The following is a 21,956-nucleotide window of genomic DNA, read 5'->3' on the forward strand; positions in this document are numbered from 1 at the left end:
TTTTATTACCTCTTTCATACACAGATCCAGTAAGCTTTCCCAGAAGAGTCAAGGTATATTAAAGTCAACGAGCCAATTCTGTCCCCCAGAGAAGTGTAACTTTTTCAGATGCAATTTTATGCAAGTACTTTTTTCTTAAAGTTGAAAGTTGCAAGGCAGTGGTGCTACATTTCAACCTAAATGTGGTTTTCTTGCAGAGGATTTCAACTAAAATTTATTTTTAAATAAAATATACCAATACAAGTCTAGCAGTCAGCAAGACATTCACAACTCTCAATGCATACACTTCATCACTAAGTCTGTAACACCTTGGCTCCTTACCAAACTCTTCAACCCGTTCCTCAGTCACAATGAACATGATCATCCCTCGCAACCCATCACCCGTTCTAAGATTCTTTTTCCTTGGGCAACTGCACAATAAACACTTAGCACTGTTTTCATCTATAAACCATTCAGTTTAAAGGTGACTTCACAATTCATACTATATTTGTGATAGCAAGAAATTGGATGTGTAGTTTAATACATATTTTTAATTGAACAGTTTGCTGCAAAGCTGAAGAATTTGTCTGGGTGTTTGCAGGACAGCACAAGAGCTAAGGGTGGGGTGGGTATGGCAGTGACTTCCCTACAGTTCTGGGAAGTTGCTAGTTACTGCATGAAACAGAAATACAGCTGACTGCTTGGAGGTGTATTTCACAGCTCTGTAGAGGATGCTTGAAATGGCTGTACCTTGACACAGATTCTCCTCCCACAGCAATGCTGTTTCTGCTCTCCCACATTTCATTGGGGGCGTGAGTGAAGGTGACAAGGAGGGGGAGAGGCGTAAAAGAAGGCAGACTAGCATTAGCCCTTTCTTACATTTTCCACCCAAGTGGATCTGTTGAATCTCACCAAGCAAGGTAATTCCTATGCAGAGAGCTTGAAATGCAAGACCTGCCATGGAACTCCCCCAGCACAAACTATAGGGTTTAAGCCTCTCTTGCCAGGCAGCATGCAAGAGCTGAGATTTCAGACTGCTTGGAGTGCTGTAGTAGGGGACAGGTAGCCAGCCCTCTGTCACAGTTAACCTGTGTACAGGATTTCCCTTTACAAGCAAGCCACAGCTGACCCACTGGCTTGAAAAATCAAGGAAACCTCCTGTTCTCTTTTTTCACACCATCTCCAGTGTATTCCCCACCACCTCTGCTGGCCAGCCTGAGTCTGAAGTTCCCCACACGCAACAAGGAAGTAAGTCAGGCTGAGCACCATCAGAAAACAGCAACAGCTAGCCAAACATGACAGTGCTAGCCCCTTGTTTAAGAAGAGTCACCTAAATATGATACATGGGGTGAGAGGTAGGAATGCTCTAATGGAGTCTGGGAATTAAGTCAAGATATGTCTGCAGAGGTTCAAGAAAGTGGCAAAATACCAGGAACTCTCTGAAGCCATGGAAATGGGACAGATTAATGCTTGAATCCCAACTGCTTGGGTTTTCAGGTAGAAAAGCTAGAGCAGCTGAATAGTTAGGAGGCATGTTCATTTGTATGACAAGTAAGTGTTAAAATGGGGACTTCTTCCCAAAGTAGGAAAGGGATCAAGCAGCAGAAAATCTCTGAAAATTAAGTTGCTATTGTACTGCACAACTTTGTAAAAGTTAGAATAGTAATCATTTTGCTGGAAAGGAAGTTAGCAACATCTCTCAGTTCTTTTTGAATTCCTCAGGTATTTCCCAGATACCAGATTAATCCTTTCCAAAACAGAAAGGTCATTATGATTAGAAAGCTAGAATAGGTAGGACGACCTTTTTGGCCCCAACGAACCTGTTTGTAGAATGTAAGATGACACACACAGAGGAATCTTTTATAATTCATGACTCAAGGCACCAGGTTTTCCGAAAGTGTCACCCAGTGCTACAAGTGCTTTTGCATGTTCACTTTTCATGAATCACCCTTTTGAGAAGTAGGGTGTGGACAAGTTAACATGTATGCAAATGATAATGCACAAAGTACAAACTGGTAGGCAGCTAAAGGCCCAGCTGAGGCCATTTTGAAAGCTGGCCCTACATTTCTAAGTATTACACTCTTAGCCAAATAGGAGAGGTGCATAGGCCTGGTTGGATGAGATGGCTCTCCTGCAGCCTGCCAAGTTGACAGCTTCTTAAATGAAAATGAAGGCTTCCAAATGTTATTTCCAGACTCTGGATAGATTCCCCCTCCTCCCCGCAGACTGCCTCATGGACATGCACACAGGGGAACCTGTCATTGAAACTTGCTTCTAAAAATGAGAATAGTTGGCAAACATTTCATAGATTTCATAGACATTAAGGGCTGGAGGGGACCTCAGGAGATCATCGAGTCCAGCCCCCTGCCCAAAGGGCAGGAAGTCAGCTGGGGTCATAGGATCCCAGCAAGATAAGCATCCAATTTACTCTTGAAGGTGTTCAATGTAGGTGCTTGAACCACCTCCGCTGGCAGGCTGTTCCAGACCTTGGGGGCTCTGACAGCAAAGAAATTCTTCCCTATGTCCAGCCCAAAACGGTCCTGCAGGAGTTCGTGACCGTTCGACCCCGTCATCCCTTGGGGCACTCTGGTGAACAAACGTTCCCCCAGATCCTGGTGGTCATCCCTGATAAACTTATAGGTGGCCATCAGATTTCTAAAATGCTTACTGATCACACCACAGATGTGTATACAGGAGACTGGAGATAAGAGATCCTTGTTAAGGCACACCTTTGCAATCAAGAGTCTTTATTCATATGAAAAAAGTCAGTTGTGATGCACAGGCAATAGCCACCTGGTAAAAACTGTTTGAAACAAGGGATTTGACATCATACATATGTACTGTGTCACAGTACATGATCAGCTGCCTTTTACTGCAATGTACTGCAGAAAGTATTATTTGGGAAAATTAAACACTACACAAGAATTTTGTCAGAAAAGCTCTGCCGAGAAACTAAAGATAAATGACCACTAATCTGGCATCATATTTGTTTATAACCCTGCCACTAACCAACCCTCCCCCCAAAAAAACTATTAAGAGCTGTAATTTTACCCTGTTCCTAGAGACAGAAATATTTGTTGAATTTTACTAACACAGATTTATAGGTGCACACAGTGCTCTCAGTAACTCCTATACAAGGAGCATTTCAAGCCAGGTATGAGCTCACTAGGGGCATATATACACATACATTTTTGTGCCAGGCAAACTTGATTAATCAAGTCTGCTCTGCACGTGAGCTGACACGCACTGTACTGCATGGCGTGCAGTTATGCAAGTGGCAAAATGTGCATTAGTGTGCAGAAAATAGCAGCAGTGCACTTTTGAACTAACAACACCTCTGATGTGTTTTAGTTCAAAAGCGCATTGCCACCATTTTCTCAGCGCATTTTGCCACTTACAGAACAGTATGTGCCGCAGCACCAGGTACTTTTCAAAGTACCCAGCACTGCAGTGCAAGCATGTGTACAAATGCTGTAGGACCCCAAGCATCAATCTTTTGTATATTAGCCATCAGCAGAAAGCACTGCAACAGACCTGGTTCACATACTGTGCATTCAACCATTACCATACTCAATGACTCATAGCAAGTTAAAAAGAAAGTATTTATAGTTCTATTTCTTTCTCCTCAGCCCTGCAATGAAATTAGATTTATACGCATGACCCCAAATAGAATGGACATGAAGGAACAGAATCTGTGTCCTCTACTACAAAATGAGTGTTGTAGTAGAATTTAAGTTTTGTTATAGAAAAAGATAGTTATTAAAAAAATAAAATATTAGTACTACTTAATACCATGAGTTAACTAGTTACACAATCCAAATGCAGAATAAGGAGGTGGTGTTTCTCCACCATGACTTCCTTTTGCCACTAGTTTGGCAAAGACAACAGACCACAAGGAACTGATAAAATTTTTTTTATTATTCACTTTTGAATTCTTTTACACTTTCCTGATTATTTTGTGTAAGGTGAAACTAGAACTGTTTAAAAGACATACACAAATCTAGTACATCAATAACCAGGTATTTCTTTTTGCTATACTATTCTCACAACCACGTGTGCACTAGGCAATATAACCGTCACAGAAGCTAACTTTAGGCAGAATACTGGTCAGTAAAAACAAAGCGAAAGAGCTACCAGATATACAGACAGGCTCGGTTCCACATTCACTACTGCATTTATCAAGCGCCAAGTATTAACTGCACAATTTGTTCAGCTAGTAGAGGGGAGTTTTAAAATCAGTGCATGAAATTCTCTCTTCAGCAGATAGATGGACAGACAAACAGGTGGATTCTATAACTAAGTGGAATGTTAAGGTAAAAGGATGATACTGTGAGACTGATAAGTGACTATTCCTAATCTTTTCCACTGCATTATTCATGCAACTCTTATGAAGTCTTATTTAATAGGACATGTTTGGGAATCTAACTATATGAAAACATTTGGAGTTCAAATATTACAAGTTAATAACAAGCATTATAAATGTGTAAGGTCTGCATTCCAGTAAGAAATAATGGGAATTCTTGAATATTTAATAATATCAGGATCTGGCTCACCTAGAAAGTGGCAGACAGTAAGAGCTGAAGACTACAGCAGCACTGGCAGCTCTCAAACATCTCACTAAGAGACCTGTCCATTAACATACTTTAGTCTCTCCCATCTCTCTGATGTCACCCATAATTGAAAAATAATAGAACACATAGAAATCTGTTGTTTTTTTTTTAGGTGAAGTTTAAGCAGATGAAAAGTGAGGACAAACAGAGATCAGTGGGAGGAAGATTTCTAAAGTATCAACTCAAAAGATGGCAGAGTGGAATATTTAGAAATTTTTCTAGATAAAGTTCAGAATGGGACTACCCAAAGGGACTTTGCATTAAATTTCTCTTCCGAGAATTAAAGACTGCATTTCACTTAATGGTATTATTCAAACTAATATGGCCATTCCTAAAATTGAATCTTTCCCTTTTCGAATTCCATGGTCGTGAACTGAGAAATCTCACTACTAAAGAATAATTTACATTGTAAATAGGTAAATTATTGCTCTAGGAAGGGGCTTAGTAATGCACATTGTCTGAGCACTAAACAGTTGTTCAAACCCCAGTTATCTGCCAGTGTAAAGAATTTGGAAATCAAGGTGTTCTACTCCCTCCTCCTCCAAAAATCAAAGCCCCAGAAAAAGTAAGGTTTACTTAAAGCAAGCTATTGACTGAAAGCAGTGCCTCAAACTTGGTTAAAAATATCTAGAGAGTGTGCCTGTTAAACTAATTCGTAGCGGTGTTGCTGAACTGGAATGCCATACAATGGATTGTTTTCCTTCCATGCCCCAGTGTCACAATATAATCTCTATAACTTTCTGTACAACTTTACAACAGAATTGTACTTCGACTATTTTAGTGCCAGATTAAGTTTCCAGAGTTACATAATTAAATGTCTACTTTTCTACCAGTAAGAGTTTTGTAAAGTCAACTGCAGTCACAAAACCCATAATCACAGTGTTCAGTTAAAAATATAAACACGGTAATCATAACTGCAAATGTTCATTATAGGAAAGTTCAGAATGCCATTGTATAACTGGTCTTCATTTTAAAACACACAAAACACCAACCAACTGTTTTTACCCCACAGACAGTTTTTGCTACGTTGAGGTTGTGAAAGTCGATGTACTATTCTTTTTGCTTGTCGCACAAAGGGATATATGTGTAGGATACAGAGTGACATTGAACATATAGTGAAGCGTGACAGCCATTAGTTCTCTCCCTCCCCAGCATCCCCTTCATCTCCCTGGTTTTCCGATGTCCATAGCTGTAAGAAAATATAAACATATGTTTATGCTGAAAGCATGCAGTTAATTACAATTGTCAGAAGAGGGGAGATGGGATAATTAACTGTAGTTGTGCTGTTTTCTTAATTAAAGAGCAAAACATGATTGAGCTTACTACTAAAGCTGCAGAATAATGAACTAAACAGAAAGTTGGACAGTGGATTAATAAAACCAGCAAAGCTTGCAGGCAGCACTTACTGGAGGAAAGTTAGCTGTTGGGAAACTGATGATGAAGTGCACTTTTCAGTGACAATTTACTGCAGAAAGGCTCAATTGCACTAGTTAACAATCACCTTTTGATTTAACATGCAAAGCAAATGGCTCTCAAATAGGTCCAGTTCATCCAGTTGGTGCAGTTACCCAAGAAGAGATGGTTTGTAAAGCAGAGAAAAGGACTGTACAAAACTTCTGATGCCAAATCCTACTTAGTGAAGTCAGACAGTCTACAAAAACAACAGTGCAAAATATAGTAGTTTAGCCTAATGATACTTACAGTAAGGTTGTCCCTAAGTAGTTGCATGATCAGAGTGCTGTCTTTGTAAGACTCTTCATTCAATGTGTCCAGCTCGGCTATCGCTTCATCAAATGCCTGAAAGCGCAAGACAATTCAACATACAACATCTGATTTTTAAATTCTGTGCTTATCTGAATTAAGTTTGGTTTGAATCTTAATTTTTCCTCCCAGACTACATTTGAAGGCTCAGCAATGTAAGAAAAAAATTCAAGCCAGGCTACAACAAAGTGAAGGACACTTTATTATCAGACTGGAAAAATACCATTTCATGATAGGCGATTCAAGTGTAAATCCCTACATACTCTAAACTTTCCAGGCTGAAGCCAAGCACGAGTGGCAGGTGTGCTCGCTTCTATATCTAGTGCTTTAGATGGCTCAAGGGCAAACTAGTCAATGGATTAAAGAGGGCATGCTTAGACATTTCCCAGAGTGCCTTCATCACGAAAAAGAAGGTCTCAACTGTTTAAGAGACAGAGACAGAGAGACCGATCGATCAGGCTGAAAAACTAGAGAGATCCTGAGAATTGTTTTATTTCCTGCATGTTAAATCAAAAACAAAGAAACAGGAAACAAGGGATATTTACAGATGTACTCCAGAAAGGGGGGGAGGGCCTTTAATTAGCGCAGCGCTAATTAAAAGCACCTGAAGAGTCACATGCATCAGCATCCCTACACTGAAAAATGGTGGCAGGGTGCTTTGAACTAAAGCTCATTCAATGGGCTTTAAAGCACCCCACCGCCATTTTTCAGCAAGGGTAAGCTGATACACATAACATTGGAAGCTGCTGGATCGCAGTAATTACTACACACCAGCAGAACCAATTAATCCAGTCTGCTCTGATGTGCTGGAATTACAGCACACTAGAGCAACCTCCCTGCATATATATAGGAGCCCAAGGTATTTTACAGCAGAGGAAACAGCATTTTCCACTAAGGACCAATTAATATAGCAACTCTCGCTATCGACCTGTATGCAGGTTTGATAACTGCCATGAATTTGATCCTTTGTTTCTACCTGGATATGAAACACAGATGTAGCTATATTTCCAAACCCAATTTAGGTTCCTTTAATTAAAAAAAGGCATAACTAGAAGCAGCCAGTGCAGAACAAGAAAAAATAATTTCTTGATACAAACAGCATTAGGATGCTATAGAAGTGCATTGTAAGTACATGCTGACTCATTCTTAATGCTATCATTATTCAAACAGTTACTTGACTGTTTTTCCTTGGAAGCAAGCAGAGACTATTTAAAAGATACTACATGAATCCTCTCACTTCTGAGGAAGAGTCAAATTTCAGTTTAAGGAGAACAACAAACCAACCCTCATTCCTTCATGATCTCTTTGATTGGGGCAAACTATTTGATAGCTTAATAATACAGCTAATCATTCTCAAACTGTCTTGGGTTTCTAAACAGAAAAACTTGAATAATGCAGGTCATGCCTGAAGTTTTTTTTTTTGGTAAAGTATTATTGGTGATGCTACAACAAAGACTTGCTCTATGCTCACCTCAACGTGGTGCTGCAAGCTTTTTTTCATTAAACTGTATCTATAGAAATACCAGATTAATGCAGATGCTATTTAAATTTCTTGTACAAGCACATTTGGTAAGAACCCTAAAACAGGTGAAGGAAGCAGCTTGTCTTATTCCACAGAAGCTCAACTTTAACAGTCAGTGGGCATGTCTACACATGCATTAATACACTTTTCCTAATGTGCATTAAATTTAGTACCTCCCATGTCAGGTACTAAATAAATGCATATTAGGCTGCCCTAATGTGCAGTACCAAAAGCACATGTTTAAGTGAAGCTTAATGCACAGTAGCCTATTTTACTGCGCACTAGTGTACTTTAAGTTTTGTACATGCTTTAATGCACAGTAAAATAGGCTACTGCGCATTAAAGCGCACATGCAGACGTGCCCATTAACTGTTCTGATTCTGCTAACTTACATGAAACCAGAGAAGATCTTAAAAGGATGCACACATCTGAAAGAAGGTATTCATTCTCAGACTAAGCCATGTTCATTACCATACACCTTGACCCCATCCCTCTGTCAAATCGAGGAGATGAAGAGTATACTTACTGTTTTTGCTAAACTACAGGCTTTTTCAGGAGAATTTAATATCTCATAGTAAAAGACAGAGAAATTAAGAGCCAAACCAAGTCGAATGGGATGTGTTGGCTGCATCTCTTTCTTGCTAATTTCAAATGCTTCCTGGTAAGCCTGCTGAGAATTTGCAACTGTTGCTGGAAAAAAAAAAAAGTGATCACAGTAACATCAATAGATAGTAAACCACTGTGTTCTGTAATATTGCTTTGTGTCTAAAGCGAGCACTAGTAATTAACTTCTTGACCTAGGCACTGCAAGTGGAGCTTCTGACACAGATACCAATAAATATTTGGTTGTTTTTTCAATATGTATATGGAGGATTTCCCTCAATATTTTTAACACCAAGAAACTTACCAGTAACTGAATTATTAACGCAGAAGTATTTTCAACTATACACTTCTTGTAGAGCTTAAAGTTTTGTTTAGGAGTATTCTTAAGATTTAAAATGCAACAGTTTATACAGAAATAAAAGCCAGTGAAAACAGCTGTTTTACTGCCATTGAAGAGTACCCAAACTGCAAAGTCATTAAAAACCTACCAAGTTAGATGTACAAGAAATAGTTTTGTAAGGTGAAAATTAAAGGTAAGGCCTGGGGTTGGAACACCCTCATAAGTCAGTAATGCTTCTGAGAAGGAAAGGCACATCCAAGAGGCAATCCCCTGTCACTCACTTCCTCCATCAGAGGTTAGGAGTATAGAGGAAACAAGAACACCATCTTCTCCAGGTTGGTTGATGGGTCACACAATAAGCTCCAAAACAACGGCCCAGTTCTATGTCAGTGATCTACTAGCAATGTCCATCTGATATCTTCCAAACAGAATTCAAGCTGACAATTTTAATAGAACGTTTCTAACTGTTAAAGGACCTGCTTATTTGGGAACCCAACTTTGCTATGGGATACACATGAAATTGGTAGTGGCACCTGAGCTAGGTGCTGTGGTTTAAACAAGAAGTAGGCTCTGGCAGGGCACTTTACATAAGGCGGGCCCTTGACTCTGAGATGATGCATTCCCATCCTTTTCCACCAGAACTTAGGTTTGTTAAACTTCCAGGCATACTACACACAGCAGTTTTTGGCATGAAGCAGGGACAGCAATGCAGTTGGTTGGATATTGTTTAGGCACTGTGGGGGTTTTTGGCATATTTATTTTAATAAAAGCAGCCAGCCAATATTTTTTAATACTGCAGGAAGATGTTGAAAACTGAAATAAGTACTCCTTACTGAGAAGATATAAACACTTCTCATACTTTAGTTCTTATCCTGTTTACATTCTGATCTGCTAGTTTTATGCATTTTTAAACACAAGATTTTATTTCCACTTACTTTGCTTATTGTCCCCAGATGCCACCTCAGAAAGGTATCTGTAGTAATCACCTTTCATTTTTAAATAGAAAACCTTGCTTTCTGGCTGTGTGGCATTAACAATAAGATACTTATCAAGCAGTTCCTGAAAAAAAGAATTGCAGAATTACTGTTTTTGTCATAAAAGTTCCAGCTGTAGTAGAAACATAACTTTTACTACTATAAGAAGTACGTATTTTTAAAATGCTAATGCAACTACCCGAACATCTTGTGGGAAGAGCGCTCAGCCAAATCTGAACAGTTGCAAAGTTTCCTCACGTGCATGGATGAGGTCTATCTGACTCGAGAAGTCTACGTGCCAATGAGAGGTAAAGCGCTGCTCGACCTGGTACTGACAACTGCGGACGACCTAATTAGCAACATAACAATAGAAGGGAAGCTAGGTGACAGTTACCACGAGCTGATCATCTTCACCATCCGCCAAAAAGCTGGCAAATCAGTCAGCAGTACAGAGGTCCTTGACTTCTAGAGGGCTGACTTTGGCAAGCTCAGGAGCCTTGTCAACGAGGTCCTAAGGGACCACAACCCCAAGGGGACGGGAGTCCAGGAAGAGTGGTTGCTCCTCAAGGGAGCATTCCTAGATGCACAAGCTAAAGCTATTCCGTTTTGGAGGAAAGGCAGCAAAAGGGCACAGCAGTCCCCCTGGCTCAACAAGGAACTAGCGAACCTCCTGCATCTAAAAAGAAAGATCTAAAAAGGATGGAGGACTGGATCCACATCCAAGGAGAAATATTCTGCACTGGTCCAGACCTGCAGGGAGCAAGGAAAGCCAAGGCTGCGATGGAACTCCAACTGGCTACAAGAATCAAGGAGAATAAAAAGTCCTTTTTTTAGATATGTGGGGAGCCGGAGGAAAAGCAAGGGCAACACTGGACCCCTGCTAAACCAGAAGGGACAACTGACAATCGACGCCCAGGAAAAAGCCAACTTACTAAATGGGTACTTTGCGTCGGTCTTTCATCAATCCCACGGGATGCCCCTGCTCATTATGGGACAGGGACACCTGAGTGAGGGCGATTCCTTGCCCTCCATCAATGATGAACTCATGAAGGAACACCTAGAGAGGCTGGACATCCTCAAGTCAGCCAGCCCTGACAATTTACACCTGAGAGTACTCAAGGAGCTGGCCAGCATCATAGCTCAGCCCCTGGCATGGATCTTTGAAAGCTCCTGGCACTCTGGTGTAGTGCCTGAAGATTGGAAGAAGGCCAATGTGTTGCCTATCATCAAGAAAGGGAGGAAAGTGGATCCAGCAAACTACAGACCCATCAACCTGACCTCTATCCCAGGGAAGGTCTTAGAAAAGATTATCAAAGAGGCCACTCTTAACGGACTGGCCAATGGCAACATCCTGAGGAACAGCCAGCATGGGTTTGTTGTGGGTAGGTCATGCTTAACCAATCTCATTTCCTTTTATGACCAGATGACCTATCACCTGGACAAGGGGGAAGAGACTGAGGTCATATATCATGACTTCAGAAAAGCCTTTGATCTGGTATCCCATGATTACCTCTTGGCAAAACTGGCCAACTGCGGCTTTGGGTCCACCATGATCCACTAGCTGTGGAACTGACTCCGTGGTCGGACCCAGAGGGTGGTGGTTGACAGAAGTCAATCATCATGGTGCCCTGTGACCAGTGGGGTCCCTCAAGGCTCTGTCCTTGGACCTATTTTGTTCAGCCTCTTCATTAATGATATGGACACTGGAGTCAGAAGTGGACTAGCCAAGTTCACCAATGATACCAAACTCTGGGGTAAAGCATCCACACCTGAGGACAGGGAGCAATCCAGGCTGATCTTGACAGGCTCAGGAAACGGGCAGACGAGAATCTCATGGTGTTTAACACTGAAAAATGCAAGGTTCTCCACCTTGGAAGGAAAAACTCGCAGCATGTTTATAGGCTCAGCAGTGCTACGATGGCTAGCACTATGGACGAGAGGGACTTGAGGGTCAGAACTGACCACAAGATGAACATGAGCCTTCAGTGTGATGCTGAGGCTAGTAAAGCGAGCAAAACCCTGGCTTGCATCCATAGATGCTTCTCAAGCAAATCCCAGGACATCATTCTCCCACTCTACTCGGTCTTGGTGAGGCCGCAGCTGGAGTGCTGCAGCCAGTTTTGGGCTCCACAATTCAAAAAGGATGTGGAGAAGCTTGAGAGAGTCCAGAGAAGAGCCATGCACATGATCAGAGGTCAGGAAAACAGACCTTACGATGACAGGCTGAGAGTCATGGGACTCTTCAGCCTGGAAAAGCGCAGGCTCAGGGGTGATCTGACGGCTATCTGTAAGTTTTAAGGGGTGACTACCAGTACCCGGGAGAACGTCTGTTCACCACAGCGCCCCAAGGGACTACAAGGTCAAATGGTTATAAATTCCTGCAAGACCATTTCAGGCTGGACATAAGGAAGAACTTCTCTACTGTTTGAGCCCCCAAGATCTGGAATTGCCTGCCAATCGGAGGTGGCTCAAGCACCTACTCTGAACACCTTCAAGAGAAATCTGGATTTTTTTTTGGCTGGGATCCTATGATCCCAGCTGACTTCCTGCCCCAGGGGCAGGGGGCTGGACTCGATGAACTTCCAAGGTCCCTTCCAGCCCTAATGTATATGAAATCTATGAAACTTCATAAGTGTATGCATGCAACATTTAGAAATACTGCCAAACTCAGGGGAAAAAGAAAAAATAAGCACTTTCCTTCTTCCAGAGGAGGGAGAAACTTGCAACTGAGGCCTGAGAGTATTTTCTTCAGAATGTAACGGCTAACTATACTTCGGAAGCATGTGTTTGTGAAGATAGCCTTCACAAGGTACAATGATGCAGAACAGTGTGTGTGAATTTGCACACACTGAGTTCCAGCACTTTTGCTGATACTCACAATTTTGCCAAATAACAGCATCATGACATTAGCAAGAGTCTGCTGACTTTTGCTGTTGCTGTTCTGAACCCTAAGGGTAGCAGCAAAGTTATCTAAAACAATGTCAGCTTCATCTGCTACTCCTGCCAAAGAGCTATGAATAATAGCACAGACAGCACTGGTGTGTATAGAGAAAAAGGATTCTAAAAAGACAAGCACCCTCCCCTTATCACATGCAGCAGTGCCCTGGCTGTGCAACTGCAGAGCAGCAAAGAGCATCCTTTTCCTGCAACTCACGAGAAGCAAGGACACTGCTTGAGGATAAAAGAAAGTACTTTGTTTCCTTCCAGAAAAGGGATATTGGTAGATTTCAAATATTCACTAGCCAAAATACCAAGAAAAAGTCTTGGCAGAATCCCATCACATTCGTCCATGAATCATTCCAGTACCCCCCATCCAAAATCATTTCCAAATCAACTCATTGCTGTTAGATTAGAAGTATTCAGTGTGTTGTTTCCCCATGCCTTAGTTTCCTTTTTTTATACTTGACAGGACATATAGCACTTTAAGACTTTAAAGAAGTACATGAAATAAATTAAAAGGTTCAGTGACTAAACTCAACCCAAGTTCTTTGTTCAGGGCCATGGGACAGAAAGTTTCTTCCTGCTAAAGCTTGTAATGTCATAGAAACTGAAACTCCTGGAGCCTCTCTGGTAAATGCTGCAGTATTTTGTGCTGTTATTTTTGCTATTGGATTATTACCAGAACATCATTGCAGATATCCTGCAATTCAGCCTCGATTTTCTCACGATACTCTCTTCCCATCTGCTGTTTCTTCTCATTCCTCTCTGTTTTCTGTTCAATGCTGGAAATGACACGCCAAGATGACCGACGGGCACCAACCACATTCTTATAGGCAACAGAGAGTAGATTCCTTTCCTCATTGGAGAGTTCATGTCCTTGCTCAGTAACAGCCTTCATTGCAGCAGCCATATCATCATAGCGCTCAGCCTGTTCAGCCAGTTTGGCTTTCTGTACCAGCTCACTTTTATCCATTGTTATTCCTGAAAAAGGAGAAAATTAAAATAATATCTTCTGAGAGCACAGGTTGTTGAAAGTGGATGGTAAAGTTAAAAAAGAACAATCTGAGTCACAAGTCTTTAGTAAGTGTGACTTTCATCTCTCTGCCACTGCCCCCCCCCCAACAATGACTTGCTAGAAGGGTTATTAAGTTTTTGTTTTGATTATTACTTCACATAAAGAAACCTCTTCCATTATGTTTCAAAGGCTGCAGCCAGCCAAATCAGTCTTGAAAGAACTCTAACACAATCCCTTCAAATACAACAAAATACGTGATTTCATATATCAACCTGTTCCCCACACAAATCACTCCTGTACATCTCTCTCATCATGACTTCACTACAAGAAGTCCCAGAGGAGAGGGTGCACTTTCAAACTCAGAAGAAAGCCAGTTCTTATGCCCTTCTGTAACAGGAACAATGTTGCTACAATCTAAGAATCTGAAACACTGGACAGCTCCTGTTGTCATCCTACACTTTTACTGAACACACTGAATATGTGTAATACTTTTGTACATGATTAAAGACATGAATCTGTAATACCTGGAAACAAAAGATGTTTTACACTGCTCCGCCAGGAACATTACTCAGGTACTTCTCTACATAAGTTTGTCTTCAAAGTGTAAAGCCTGATGCTTAAGCTAATACTGTAAAGCAGGCGTTTTCAACCTTTTTTAATAAGTATACCCCCGGCAACCCCTTTTTCAGTAAATGTACCCCCCAAAGAGGTGGGGAAGGAAGTAAGCAGTCAGACACAGAGCAGGGGGGTACCCCCGGTTGACAACCCCTGCTGTAAGAGTATGGAAGACTACAATGGCAGGCATGCCACAAATTACCCACACACCCTCCACAAGAGCATCTCTGGTCCCCTTTCCCCAGGCCAAACAAATGCTCTGCTTTTTGCTCCTTGCCCTGGCTTCTCCATTTCCTAAGTCATAGGACAGTTCCCCAACTACCAGGCTATTGGCTATACCAGGGAGGTACAGCTCCTTCCTATAGAAGCTGTCCCACTTCACAGACCATTTTACATGATAGCTCTTGTACCAGAACCAGTACCCAGGCAAGCACCCCAACCATTAGGTTAGCAAACCATGCTTAATCTTGTTTACTAAGCTAACTCTGATTGTGGATCTAGCACTGAGACACTTGCTCAAAACAAACTTGTTGCTAAAAGATGTTTCCTGAAAGAGAGAGTGCTTTTGTACACAAAGTTTCATAGTTGTCCAGTTCTGTGCCAAGAAGTACTTCCAAACTAGTACTATTTAGCACTTCAAGGTGACAAACTGTTAGTCTTTGTATTGAACCTCTCCCTCCAAGGCAGATGATGTATGGACAGGAACACTGCAATTTAGCTTTTAATGCTTCATTAATGGCTCCATCTCTCTCAGGATGGAACTCCTCTAAGGACACACAGTAGTTGATTCACATTACACACTAGCTTTTCCAGACTACAACGGTACCAACTGATGGGGGGAGGAGGTTATTCATAATATAAAGGGAACTTTCTGCTAGGAAATGCATTAACTTAATATGAGAGACCAGTCAAATGGCAGCAGCTTTTGAATACTATTACTACCACATGAACCAACTCAATTTTTAACCCGTGCTCTGTATTCCAAGCCAATAAGCCATCCTTTGCCTTCCAGACAGCTCCCAAATTACTGATTTATATACTCTACCTAGTAAGTGCTTGCTCTCTAGTGACCTTCTGCCCAATCTGCAGGGTACCACATGATGTTAATATCACAGTGTTTTTTATACTACATGAAAGCCAACCATAGCCAGTGGGCCCGCATAGTTGTGAGATATTCTTACTTCCTAAAAAAGCTGTATAGCCACTAGAAACATTTTGACTGTAATTGCTCAAAGTTTACCACCATTATCATGTAATCTGGATGTTTTGTTTTACAGAAATACTCCATATACTGAAAGTTAAGGGCAACTTACTCTGAGGCAGTTGCCATTTCACCATTAAATTGATAGATAGTGTTACATTTTATCTGTATTTTTCCAGCAGTGCTTTAATTTGTGAAACAAGTCACTTTTACAGAACCAAGCTTAGGAACTACACAGTCCTATTAGTATGATGCTTACTGATATATTTATCTTGAAATGCAAGTCCACGGCAGTTACCGAGTTCACTTAAGGACATATTGGAAGATGCAAAGAGGGAATTCAGCAGGCATCAAAAGCCACTGGGTAAAAGTGCAGGTCCAGAAAACAGCTTTGGCTAAGCAGTTAATTTGTCAGATACGAGCACAAAATATACAAAGCATGTTTTCATCATATCTCTTTCCTTAGCTATTTATCCAACTAAATTATGTGCCTGTCCTAAATACAGCTTTAAGCTGCTTACTAAAGTCTGAGTTCCAATTAGAACTGCATTTGTCTATTTTTGCCAAAAATTAAGGACAGTGTTCCAGCCTCAAGTTACGCCTTGATCTGACTAGTCAAGTAGCTAATATCTGCCTTGTCAGGTTTGCTACTGAACTACAAACTACTGGTTCAGTAAAATTAACAAGATTTAAATGCTACAAAGTTCTTCCAATAAGGCAGACATTCCTCCACACCAAAACACTCATAACCTGGCAGTAAGACTACTCTCACGTTCACAAGGGTCAATCAGAAACAAAATATAGTCAGAATCTTATTCTCCACTACTTACCTTGCTGGAAGCCTGGAGAAAGGTTTTTGCAGAACTATGCTGGCTTGTGCTCCACTGTTCACCAGAAGAGAAAAAATACAAGGAAAGAAGTGACATTTGAAAAAACTAAAGCAGCACCTATAACCTGTCCCTCTCATAAAGAAGCTGAAAGCAATGCTCCGGTTTACAATGAATTAGTGTAGTGGTCTTTCAAGCTTTTGGCCCCAAGAGCCAGTTGAGTGGCAAGGGTCCAGTCCACAGGCTGGAGCAGGCCCCTTGGCACCAGGGTTGGGCCCTGGGGCTGGCACCACTCCCTCCCACTCCCACCAGGTGAAACTGGGTACCCAATCCAGTATGCAAGGTCCAGAGCTCCCCCCAGGGGCTGGATGACATGGTGCCATATCTGGCCTGTGGGCCAGGGCTTCAGCATCCCTGCATTAGTGTGCCTGGAACACACATATTTGGGAGGCCCATAGTTGAAACTGTTTGGAGGCTACAAACGTTTAAGTCACCTAGTGGGAATCACCTGCAGCAATTATCAACATATACCAGTAACTGGAGTTGAAGACTGACAGGGACTGTTTAATACAGCACTGACAAAGTCATGCCATGTATGTGGGTAGTTACAGCCATGGAAGACATAAGATCAAGAGCAACATTTGCTAGTTCCAAGCAGAAACTGCTCACTAGAGGAGTGGCCCTAGATTGTATTTCTTAAAATAATATGATGTCTGACCAAAGAAAAATATGTTTGTAAAATAGGTCTGTAAATTGGATTTATAATGGCCTTGGTTGCTTTAGATAGGAAGAAAAGTTAGAAGCACAGGAGGACAAGGCCAGCTTAAAAAGGGCACCTAACTTCAGAGTATACTCACAGAACTGCAAGTAAGGAGGTGGAGAAATTAAATTAAAGCGTTAGTGACTGATAAGGAATAAGATGGGTAGACATTCTATTCCCCAAAACATTACATTGAAATAAACCACTTTTTAAGCTCAAACTACCTGGCAGCGAACATGCCAGCATTCTGGCATTGCTACTTCCAACTCTCCATTATCTATTTAAGTCCAAGTCAAAACAGAACAGAAGTAACTGCATTTAAACATGGTGTAAAGCAAATGAAAAACTGACACTGAAGAGATCTGACTTATGCAATATACTTAACTGGGAAGACAATACTAATAAATTTCCATCAGTCTGAAATCTGCTGTTCTCAAGGACCTTTTTAAAAGTGTATTTCTGTATAGCAAGCACTTGAACTAATTAGTCACGCACCTCTCTATTAGAGGAAGAAAGTAATGTAATTATTGGTTTAAAAACTTGAACACACAGTTCACTAAGGCAACAGGCAGAAGAGTGGATTAATACCTTAACCCTTCCCCTCTGGAGAAGTTCAGTTAAATCCACCCTCGGTCAAGTGATAAAACTATATACACCTTTGAGAACAAAGCCACCAATTTGCAACTGGAACAAGCAACAGGCCCATACTGGAGGAGGCTGCATACTAAAAAATAGTATCATTTGGCTATCTCACATTGGATTTTAGCTAGGGACTTCGTTAATATGGTAAAACACCCAAACAGAAAAAAATCTATACATGAAGCAAATGGTACTTATGCAATTTCAAAGATCAGTTCTACAAGTCAGAAACTCAAATGGGGATTCAGATTACCAAGACAGCCATCTATAAAACAGAAAGGAACAAAAAGGTTTCTTCAGAGGACAGTCACATATCTGTCAACTGTTTTACGGCATCGGTGTACAACGTGTATAATACACCAGGGCTCCTCAACCCCTAGGCCCAAAGGAGAAATGCACCCAATGAGACTTGGAATCTAGTCTGCAAGGGTCCCCATGAGTCAGGAAATTTGGCTGTGGTGGAATGATGGCTATTAATATGGCCACCTCCCCCTGCCAAACTCCAAGCCTTGCACATCCAGTTAGAGTTGGGCTGCAACCCCCTGCCTCTTCGCATGGGGCTGGGTTGGAGCTATGCCATGACTCTTTCCCCACCCCCTCCCCCCAGGGCCAAGCCAAGCCCCCTCCCAATCCCGCAGTGCCAGGGTGGGAATGGATTGGTTCCCGCTCTCCTCCATGAGGCCAGATGATGCTCACCATGCCTGCCAGATTGGGACCACCAAGCAGATCCAGCCTGCAGGGGAAAAAAAGGTTGAGCCCCACTTGGCATACACTATGCCACTGGCATCACTGCTGATGGATTCTCTATTATAGAACTGGAATGGCTTTGTTTCTCAGCACCTTCCAAATAAAACGCCAGGAGTCCTGTTTGCGCGCTTCCCCTCTTTAAAAAAAACCAGCAGGCCTCTTGCTTAGCCCCAAGTTGTGCTCTTTATCTTGACTTAGGAAATTTAGGAGTGGTGAAGGAGAACACTGGAAACTAAACAGATTATTCATCAACATTTCTCATTTGTTTCCTTTCCACAAAAATACCCTGTGCATCACTTGAAGCTAATGGAAATAGAATGCTTCCCCCAAATAGCACATGTATTGCTAAAAATGACTTCCCAGGCAAATATATTTGCCCTGTAAGGTTTATATAAGCACTGAAAGCTTGCCTGTCTACTACTACTACAAGCCAGGATTATGCTATGAGTAATAAAATATATTCTGCATATCCTCTGGCTTTAAACGAGGCAGTACAACACCAGGCACAGCCCTCCTCCTTGTTTTTGTGTCATGAAGCTCCACTAGCCTCCCAAGTATGCCAGACTTGTTTTTTTCCCAACAAACCTTCCACTTAGGCCTTCAACCCAAATGCCGCCCCATACTTCCACATTATCTGAAGAGAAAAACCAGTAAGTACATCTAATGAACTTTTCCTGGACAGCCACCCCCGCCCCCCCACATCATCTTTCCCCATCTTTGACACCTCTCGTAATGCTCTTTGTCATGTAGGTTCCTGGGAGCAGGGCCATGCTGTTCTGTTGAAGTCAATATGCACATATATGCATACAGACAGCTGTAGGTGGAGACAGGAATACAGCTCTTGCCTATAGTGCACTTAATATGGTTACACTTTTTTGTTCCAGTTAGCACAATTGTTTTTGGCTAGCATCCAGACAGAAGTAGTAACTTTTCCAAAAACAAAAATACTTTTCCCTCAGGTGTAAAATTTATGCCAAAACAAAACATTCATAGCAGAGGTAAATCACCTTCAGCAACAATAAAGTGAGAGCATTTATATTATGAGGTGGGATAAAACTGTGGCAATGAGAAACCGCACCATTATAGGGCTTTAGTTTTATTATAATGTGCTATTATGGCACCAGGTGAATAAAAGTACTAGCCTTTTGTTGCTTCATAATTCAAATCTGTGCTTGTGCTACAACTCAGTTGCATCCTAGTTTATCTGCACACATCATAAAAGCCATGTTCTTGCCTAAATCTGCTTACAAAACCGTCAGCCCTAGAAAAGCAAGGTTACTGCAGATCAGAACATAGTATATTGATATAACTGTGTTAGAAGGATTGCAGTGGGCTCCAAATATTCTTTATATTTCACCCACTGGTACTTAACACAAGATCTTTATTAAAGATAAAACATAAAATATGATTATATGGTAAGGATGCTTTCTTTGCAATCCTATTTGTAAGAGGCCCACAACCTTGGGATGCAAGCAGTGAACAAAACTGTTTCCCCTATCCTGCACCTCTAGATTATAACTGACAAGGATACATTTTTAATACACTCTGCTTTAAGGAAAAAAAAATATTTAAGCAGCAACAAAAAAGATATTGAAATCTTTTAACTAAAGGGCACTGCACATATGAGATTTCTGATTCAGGTACCTGAACCTCTCCTAAAGCTGTAACATGCTAACATATTTCCAAGCTATTGAAGTTAAATAGAATTTAGCTTTAAAAGCATAACACAACACTCATTTTGCTTCTCTACTACTGTGTTACTATAACTTCAAAGAAACTAAATGGAAGGACTTATCCACTTGCTGGGAACCATTACTTAGATGAGACTTTGCTGGCGGTATATTTGTGAGAGCACTAGGATGCTGCTGACTACAAATGCTTCTAAGCAGGTACTGGGGATTGTTATGAGCTCTGGACACTATTAAGCATTGGGCCCTGGGCTAAAGTCCCTTTTCCTGTCTGGCAGCCTCCCCAAATTCAGCTCTGCTTTAAACAGACAGAAAAAAAAAAAGAGAAACCTTTCCTGGCTCCTGTATTTGTATCTCACTCTATACAGCCTTCAAGACAGGCACCTGCACCCCCTTCCCCTCCTGGCTGGAGACCTCTCTGAGATATCCTCCCTGAAAGAGGCAGAAGCAGCTACGGAAAGCACCCCACCCCCTGCACTAGCAGAGGCCCCGAGGGGACCTCAGCCCAGGAAGCCGATTGGGAGGCACGTCCCAAAGCGGTGCCCAGGGAGGCCTGGGCAAGGAGAGGGCTGGTGCGGCGCCCGCCCGAGGAGCTCGGGCCCCGCCCCGCCTGTACAGGTGAGCGCGGGCCGGAGCCCGGGGAAGTGACTCAGGCGGGTGGGGCGGGCGCTCCCGCGGGAGGCGGCGCTCCCAGCTCCCGCCCGGCGGCGCAGCGCCTCGCACCGTTACCTGAGCGGCCCCGCCCCGGCGCTTCTCAGCGGCCTGAGGCCTCCGCCCTTACCTCCCGGGCGCGGCGCAGGCCGCGAGCCCGCCCGGCGGCAAAGCCACCCCCGGGCGTAGGTCAGCCCCGGGGCCCGCCCGGCAATCCCGCCGCGGCCTCCACCGCGCCCCACCCAGCTCCCGCCGTCGGGGCCGGCGCAGGGCTCTCACCTGGCGGCGGGCGGCAGCAGCTCACACCGGGAACACGGGGCCAGGCGGGTCGGGAGGCTCCGAGCGTGGCAGCCGCTGGGCTCCCTCACACGCACACACACCCTGCGGCTCCAGCACTCACTTCCGGCGCCCGCGCCACACCCCTTCCGGTGCCCGCGAGTCCCCACCCCTTCCCCCCTCCCCATTGGGCCGCCGGGGCCGCGGTGCAAGGCGAGGGAGAGGGAAACCTCACGGCTGTCATGGCAACTGGGGAAAGGGGAGGGGGCGAGAGGAGAGGGTAGGTCTGGCCCCGCCCCCGCTCTTTCTTCCTGACTCCGCCCCCTCGCGCGAGCAGCCTCCCTCAGCGCTGCCCCGCCCCCCGCACCTGGCCGCCGCCACCTGTGGGTGGGGCTCCCCGCGCCCTGCCCCTCGCTGCAGGCGGGCCTGCAGCGCTTGGCAGCTGTGAGGAGTGTCCTGTCGCCCCCGCTCGGTGGCGGCTCTGGATCAGACCTAGGAGCACACGGTGCAGGCCGGGGAAGGGGAGTCCTTCTCACATGTAGCAACACTCGCTTTTCTCCCGTGAACAACAAACCAGGCCCAGGTCCGGGGTCTGCAGTTTGACCGAAGTAAAAACCAACAGCTCTTCCCCAGAATGAGCTCAGAACAGCTGGGAAATAGCAGCTTCCTCCCCAGGCGAAGGACCCGAGCCAAGGCTGGGCCCCGGGGGGGAGCAAGAGCCTGAGGAGGAGGGAGGGTGGGGAGCACCCCTGGAGCAGGGGTTTGGCAGGGTAAACGGGGAGGAGCAAAGTGAAGGGCCTCGGTCCAC

General features: G+C 43.2%; 1 protein-coding gene across 2 annotated transcripts; it reads right to left on the reverse strand.

The window, feature by feature from the left end:
• Positions 1 to 3,876: 3,876 nt before the first annotated feature.
• Positions 3,877 to 21,309, reverse strand: YWHAB (tyrosine 3-monooxygenase/tryptophan 5-monooxygenase activation protein beta). 2 transcript variants are annotated; one of them, XM_090064896.1, is made up of 7 exons: positions 21,152 to 21,296; positions 16,391 to 16,444; positions 13,409 to 13,710; positions 9,751 to 9,874; positions 8,399 to 8,562; positions 6,291 to 6,386; positions 3,877 to 5,778 (listed from the first exon to the last, which is right to left on the reverse strand). In XM_090064896.1, the coding sequence occupies exons 3-7, from the start codon at positions 13,700 to 13,702 to the stop codon at positions 5,722 to 5,724; spliced, it is 735 nt and encodes a 244-aa protein (XP_089921022.1). In that variant the 5' UTR covers positions 13,703 to 13,710; positions 16,391 to 16,444; positions 21,152 to 21,296; the 3' UTR covers positions 3,877 to 5,721. The 2 variants fall into 2 exon arrangements, with proteins under 2 accessions (XP_089921022.1, XP_089921021.1); XM_090064895.1 differs by lacking the exon at positions 16,391 to 16,444 and having other exon boundaries at positions 21,152 to 21,309.
• Positions 21,310 to 21,956: the final 647 nt, after the last annotated feature.

Source organism: Crocodylus siamensis, chromosome 10 (genome assembly GCF_052110815.1).
Source record: "Crocodylus siamensis isolate JL-2025a chromosome 10, ASM5211081v1, whole genome shotgun sequence".
In the NCBI taxonomy this organism is placed as follows: Eukaryota; Metazoa; Chordata; order Crocodylia; family Crocodylidae; genus Crocodylus; species Crocodylus siamensis.

Bases quoted from the DNA above. Each gene is read 5' to 3' on its own strand.
- YWHAB (XM_090064895.1), bottom strand. From the start codon at position 13,702: ATGGATAAAAGTGAGCTGGTACAGAAAGCCAAACTGGCTGAACAGGCT. The intron at 6,387-8,398 runs GTAAGTATACTC...TTGCGCTTTCAG, and splicing joins CCTGTAGTTTAGCAAAAACA to GCATTTGATGAAGCGATAGC. The intron at 5,779-6,290 runs GTAAGTATCATT...ATTTTCTTACAG, and splicing joins TACTTAGGGACAACCTTACT to CTATGGACATCGGAAAACCA.